General features: G+C 31.3%; 1 protein-coding gene across 1 annotated transcript; it reads left to right on the forward strand.

Annotated features, from left to right (window-relative positions):
- Positions 1 to 2132: 2132 nt before the first annotated feature.
- LOC120078305 (NAC domain-containing protein 104) lies at positions 2133 to 3855 on the forward strand. Its single transcript, XM_039032541.1, has 3 exons — positions 2133 to 2349; positions 2479 to 2762; positions 3476 to 3855. The coding sequence occupies exons 1-3, from the start codon at positions 2175 to 2177 to the stop codon at positions 3623 to 3625; spliced, it is 609 nt and encodes a 202-aa protein (XP_038888469.1). The 5' UTR covers positions 2133 to 2174; the 3' UTR covers positions 3626 to 3855.
- The last annotated feature ends 3337 nt before the right edge of the window (positions 3856 to 7192 follow it).

Below are 7192 nucleotides of genomic sequence, written 5' to 3' on the forward strand. Positions count from 1 at the left end.
ACATTGTATGAGACTTGTAATTTTATCAACTAAAACTCCTAAACTTTTTTAAGTGAATTAGTTTACACTCTCAATTAAGATTTCTTTTGAAAATTGTCCATACATCAATTCTAATCATCCATTTTATTACCGAGAAGTCTACACACGTATAAGAATCGAATGCTTGGACGATCTTTAAATACTATCTTATCCAATTAGAAGTTTAATTGAAACAATTATATATGCTTCACACGATATGTTTCAAAATAAGTATGAAATAGGGGAACGTAATATAAATTCATACAATTACGAAAATTCATGAAATAAATAGATACAAATATTAATTTCATATTTAAATCGATACAACATAAAATTTAAGAGTGTAAATTGAAATATTCCCAAACTAATAATAACACTAATAATAATAATAATAAATACTAAACTCATAGTATTAGTAAGTTAATAGAAAACTAAGATATAAGTTAATAGGTTGTGGAACATGTGTTTGGTTGGTAAGGACTATACTTTAAAGAAGGAAAAAAAAAAAAAAAAAAAAAAAAGAAGATGTAAAGTTAGAGTTAATGTAGTGTATGAAATTAGCAAAGGCTTTTTGCTTAAAAATGAATATAATGAAATAGTTAATTTGGAATTCATAGAAAACTAAATGATGAAGGGAAACATAAATAGGAGAGACAAAGATTATTAAAAAACTAAAAAAATAATAATAATAAAAAGGGTGTGTGGGATAGTGGGGAGTAATGATATGGTTTATGTAATGAGACAAAGAGGCGCAGGCCAGGCGGTGACAGAGGCAGTGGAAATAAATAGTTGACTCTCTTTAGCCTTAACTTTCTGATTATATCCATTTCCCCCTTTCTTCACAGAGTGAATGCCTCTGAAGTCCAAAGAGAGAAAAAAAAAGAGTCTCTAACTTTCTCATTCTTACCATTATCTTCTGTTTTCCCGCCGCCTTAGCTGCTTTTTTTCAACTATATAACATAAAACCATTTTATTAACGAATTTTATTGTTGGATGTGGCTGCCATGATGAGGTTTTTGCTCATATTTTTACCGTTGGATATTTCAAAATCGACCGTTAAAGTTAAGAATCCTCCCTCAAACATAACAAAAATTATTACGTCTGCCGGCAGAGAACAATTTATTATTAAAAGAAATTCTTCATAATACTTAATATAAACACCCTCAGGGTTAGAGAAAATTTATATAGCGGATTTCTCTAAACACTGTGATAAAAAATGTAAATATAAAAAATAATACAAATATGACTTAAGTTTTGGAGGCATCCCTAAACCTGGACCAAAGTGCGTTACCCCTTAAATCCTGATTCATTGATCGGACAACAAGACCTTCATACTTAGTCGTTTGAAGAGCCAGATAACAATTTTAAGTAATTCCAACATTTAAATATGTCTTTATCCTCCCTTCAAGTTTTAAGCTTTTCTAATCCTTTTAGTAATCTCTCTCTTCCTAGAAATGATTTGAGGTGACTGGCTACAACAACATGACTGGTAAATTTTTATTATTGAATAAATGAAAGAAAACTACAAAAATATTTCAAAGTTGTATTTTGTATATAGTTATTATCAGGGAAACATGAGTTTCATCTCAAAATCAATTTGCCGCAAAGAGAGAAATAACTCAGAATATCATATAAATATTGTGTGGTCTCTTCATCTCTTCGATATGAGATCTTCAATATGTCTCATCAAGATGGGTGTCTATTTTTTGGGTAACCATTTTCATTGTTAGAATATCAAATTAGACTTTATGAACTCAAATTGTATATTAAGGAAACATAAGTTACCTATCAAAATCAATTGACGATGAAATAACTAACTCATGGTATTTTGTAAACATTATAGATCTCTCTATTTTTTTTTTTTTTTTAAGTAGATGAAAAATTCTAATAAGTTATTACGAATATGTAGATTTAATTTACATTTGAAGTGTGACAAAATCTCGTTGAATAACTTTTCTCAAGGCACTTGTGGGTGGTTCTTTAGTGATGAAATTGATTACCCAACTTGACTCCCACGTCACCTTCTCTTTCTCTTTCCCTTTCTCTTTCCCTTTCTCCTCCTTGGTATAAATACATCATCATTCCTCTTACCATTTTACTATTCCCTTCTCTAATTAGACCAAACTCCTTCCTCTCTTCTTTCAAATTAAATTTCCATGGCTGCACCCGATACCGGCCATAACTTCAACCTCCCTCCCGGATTCCGATTCTATCCGACCGACGAAGAACTCGTCGTCCATTTCCTCCACCGTAAGGCCGCCTTGCTACCCTGCCATCCCGACGTCATTCCCGACCTCAATCGCTTCACCTACGATCCCTGGAATCTAGACGGTATGATATAATATTAAATTTGTCTTCACTTATTCACTAGTTTGACTTCATTGATGATTTAAGATCATTTATCATTATTTATTAAATGTGTTTGGAAAAGTTTGGTTTTGCTGATTCGTTGTGTTTTAGGGAAGGCGTTGGGAGAGGGAAACCGTTGGTATTTCTACAGTAGAAAAATTGATGTTCGAGTTACTGATAATGGATATTGGAATCCATTGGGAAGAGATGACCCTGTTCTGTCCACCGCCACCTCCGAAGTAGTCGGAATGAAGAAATATTTTCTCTTTCACGTTCAAGACGCCGCCGCCGGACCTCTCAAAACTAACTGGATAATGCATGAGTATCGTCTTGCCGACGCTGCCGCCGCCGCCGCCTCCTCTTCTTCATCTAGACGCCGAGGACGTCCTAAAAGAGTACGCCACCTCATCTCTCTTCTAAATATTTCTTTTACCTACTTGAAAAAACGTTTTCTTGGGGTGGGATGATTTTGGATGATCATATTAGTTTTTCTTTAATAAAACTGAATTAATTTAAAGTCTCTTTTTTTTTAAAAAAAAAAAAATACTTGAGAAAGAAATCATTTAAAAATTACTCATAAGTGACTGATAAAAAAAAATCTTCAAAAGATATATGGAAATAAAACATTTGGATAAAAGAATGTTTATTAAAAATATATTTTTTAAAAAAATATTTAAACTTGAAGGTCTTTCAAATAACCTTTATAAGTTATATGAAATTTAGGTTTAAAAAATGTGAAATTTATAAAAATATATAGATGAGGTTGAGATTTAAAAAGAAAAGAAAAAAATTTAAATCATATATATGTGTGTTTTTTTAGTTGAACTACAATTCAAATAATTTCAGGAATAAATTTATAATATTATAATATTTTCAAACCTAAAAATTAAATTGAAATCAAACTCAACATTTAAAATATATAACCTTTTTTAAAATCTATCAATAAAATAAAAACTAAACATAAAATCTAGGGATTAAAAAAATATTGTTTTATGTCTTTTTAGTTCAACCAAATTTGGTTTATTTATTATTATTATTATTTTTGTCGAGAATAGATGCTTGACGTTAATTACATAAATAATTTGGTTGGTTGGTTTGGTTATTACAGGATTATAGCAAATGGGTATTGTGCAGAGTTTACGAAAGAGATGAAGAGAAGGAAGAAGAAGAAGATGGGGCAGAGCTATCATGTTTGGATGAAGTTTTTTTAACGTTGGACGATCTTGATGAAATTAGCTTACCCAATTGCATCCAATGAAGAAGAAAATTAATTAATTAATTAGAAATGCCTCCCAAACACAATCTTACCACGTGGTCTATTGTACTTATTATTACATCATCCTCCACCCAACTTTCTCTAAATTACCAATCCAACCCAACCCAGTTCTTTAATATATTTTCCACTTTTTTTTTTTTTTTAAATCTCTTTTATGTTCCTTTTATTAATTAGTTCTATATATTAAAAAAAAAATTCCAATTTTACATTTCTTTTTTCTTTTCTTTTCAAGCAAATTCCTTCTTGATATTCTTTACTTTAGTTATAGATTTTTCTTTTTCCCTTTACTTTTCACTAAATAATATGGTACAATTTGGTCCTTTTCCCTTTTTCATTATTCTTATATTTAAGGAATGTTACTTTTTAAATGCATACTTATTAGTTCTCATGTTATTTTTCAACTTCGTTGAATTTTTACAATGATTTTTTTTCCTTAATAGACATCAAAGGTTATCATTAACAAAGAAATAAAAGAACATCAAGAGAATGATGTTGTCAAATTTTCAAAATAACACTTTTAATGGATGGCCAACTATCAGCAATAATAATGTTTTTAATAGGTATATTTTCCAACGATTGGAGATTGATATTGATGATTCATTAATATATGTAATTTTATAATTGAACAAAAAACATTAAGTAAAATCTATAAATCCTAATATGAATGTAAACAGTACTAACAATAAGATCTATAACTTTGAAATAAAAATAAGATCTATAACTTTGAAATAAAAATGATAAATAATTTTTATAAATTTTAGAATATATGTGACAACCCAAGTTTTTATTTTTTTATTTTTTATGTAATTTAAATTTTGCAACTTGTATTATTTGAGAATTATTTTGAATTTTGGAGATTAAATAAATTATTGTAAAAGGATAAATCAATTTTAATATTTGTTAAGAGAAAAGTTTTAGAATTTGGATTTGGTTAAAGGAAAATTTGGGATTTATATCACATTATCTCAATTTAATTTATTTCAAGAAATTGAATTAAAATTGGGTGTTTTGGAATTTTTAAAGATTTTTGGAGAAGGAGATAAATTTAAATTAATTTTGTGGATAATTGGTTTAAATTTATTTTAGAACTTGAAATACCTGGAGGACCAGAAACTTCAGTGTGCAGTATTTATGTTGACTGATGATGTTGAGATTTGGTGGCAGTCGTCTGAGAATTTTATTGACACCAACGAAGGGGCGGTGGCCTTGAACCAATTAAGGACAGTTCTATGTGCAATACTTTTTTGTCGACATGAAATATAATAAGCAGGTAGAGTTCATGAATTTGAAGTAAGGGATCTTGTCTATGGTGGAGTACAAACGAGAATTCACCTAGCTATTTCATTTTGCTCCCAAGTTGGTAGCCACAAAGGAGGATAAGATAGAAAGATTCATTCAGGGTCTTAAGGATGAGCTAAGAGGTCATGTACTAGCCCATGAACCCACAAGTTTGAATGAACTCTAAATCTAGAGAACCAGTGAGTGGAAGCGGATCGTTCCAAACTCCATTGTGAAAGAACACATACATTTACAATCAAACAGAAATAGTTATGCATTAAAGACTAAATTACAACATACTTCAAAGTAAATGCAAGGGATCAAGTAGAATACCTTTGAAGAACATTTTCTTCATGTATCCCTCGATCGATCACCAATGCGTCCAAGAGCACGAACGCAACGAGCAACTTTAGCAAACAACACGAACTAGAAAAATCTCGATCACAACAAAGTAAAACTCGATCTTTGACCCTCGAACAGAACTAGACACCACTGCTCGATTACCTTGGTATTCTCGGTGTGAGAATCTAGGAATTGTGGGCTTTGAATGGATTTGGATAGAGGGAAGGAGGAAGTAAACGATCGAGTATGCGACAGAGGGAAGAAGTCTATCGTATAGACTTGATACTCGATTGTGTAGTAAACGAGTAACTATCATATAGAAAACTCGATGACTTATCATTTACTCTTTCAACAAGTAATCTGATCACTTGATGCGTGTGTCCTGTGGAATGAAAATAAAAAACTATTTTTCAACTTTATCCCACAGTTAGCCATAAACCATGTAAAACAACCCACTAAGGTGGTTATTGGAGAAAACGAAAATCAATTATCTCATAACTAATTATTTATCAATTAATAAAATAACTAAAACTTATCATATTATATGTATAACCTATAGTTTTAATATTGCATCATATACAACATATAAACCATAGTTCTCTTTTCTCTTTTATGGCATTTAATATAAATCATATTTATATTAATTCCTCCAATTAATGTATCTAATACATCAAATCAATTATATCATCTATAATTGAACTAATTTACTTATATCATATATAATCAAATTCCCTCTTGTTAATTTGAACATTTCAAACTAACCCAAAAACTGATTCTCAACTTGAATCCATTGAGCTACCATGGGGACCTTATGGACCTGTAGCTTGAAGCTCCAACGGTATGTGAATAACTAACTAAACTCTTTAATCACGATATCCACCATATGTTAAGTGCCGAACGCTCCACTAAAGATCGACAGATACACTCTTCGCACTACAGATGTATTTCTTTGTCAATTGGTTATAACCAATCAACAATACGATGACTCTTCACAAATCATTCGTAAGCACAATTGGGCTAATTTACCGTTTTGCTCCTGTAGTTATATCTAACTCCTTAAGTACCACTAATCCCTCTAATGAACAAGACATCATAGTCTCACTATGTTTAAACCCTTCTCGGGCCAAGAAAAGGTATGATGTCACATTGTTCAAGCCCCAGAATCAACCCTTAAGGGAGCAATTTATCTACTTACTCCTGCTTCGAGGAATGAGTGAATTCCGTCTTATTAACTGAGTTTCGAACTCCCCAATTAGATGAATCCCCAAAGTGGTAGGTTTGAGTTGGCGATCTGGCCACTCGCACCCATGCAAATCAAAAGACCGCCCTCATAGGTAGGAGTTCACAACTTACTTAGGATTAAGGCCATGTTACCTATGGTCATCATAGTGAAATTAAAGTCTCAAGTATGAACGGTGTTATATAACAAGACTAAATATTTCATGGTTCGGACTTATACAAACTCCTTTGTATAGAGCATCGCCACTCGCATATCTAATACACGAATGATCAGATCAGACCATTTGTAGCACTTTACAACATTTGTAACACCTACAAAGCAAGCTACACTTGTAGTGTCACAAGGATAAGGCTTCCCTTCTTTATCCATATACTACATAACATTTAGGTTAACACTTAAAGCAAGATCCATTTGTATGTCTCCATGTTAGGTTCTTAAAGGAAGCATATTTTCTATGTTAAATCCCCAAAAATTGTGTTGATTGTTTGTTTTAAATGCTTATTTTGTAGGTAAAATGATCCCGAGGCATTTAGGAGTCATTAAGATAAGATCAGGCCAAAAAGGATCCAAAATAACCAAGAAATTCAACAATTTAAAGAGAATCGAGTAAAATTACCAAAATGACATCGAGAATGCAGCGTTACGGCCCTAGGATAGGCGTTGCACAATGCTTGAAGATAGAATGCTTT

This window comes from Benincasa hispida, chromosome 5 (genome assembly GCF_009727055.1).
Source record: "Benincasa hispida cultivar B227 chromosome 5, ASM972705v1, whole genome shotgun sequence".
In the NCBI taxonomy this organism is placed as follows: Eukaryota; Viridiplantae; Streptophyta; class Magnoliopsida; order Cucurbitales; family Cucurbitaceae; genus Benincasa; species Benincasa hispida.

What these genes read in the sequence shown, in the direction of transcription:
- LOC120078305 (XM_039032541.1), top strand. Translation starts at nt 2,175, where the DNA reads ATGGCTGCACCCGATACCGGCCATAACTTCAACCTCCCTCCCGGATTC. An exon ending in CGATCCCTGGAATCTAGACG is followed by an intron (nt 2,350 to 2,478) that starts GTATGATATAAT and finishes GTTGTGTTTTAG; the next exon opens with GGAAGGCGTTGGGAGAGGGA. An exon ending in GCCGAGGACGTCCTAAAAGA is followed by an intron (nt 2,763 to 3,475) that starts GTACGCCACCTC and finishes TGGTTATTACAG; the next exon opens with GATTATAGCAAATGGGTATT.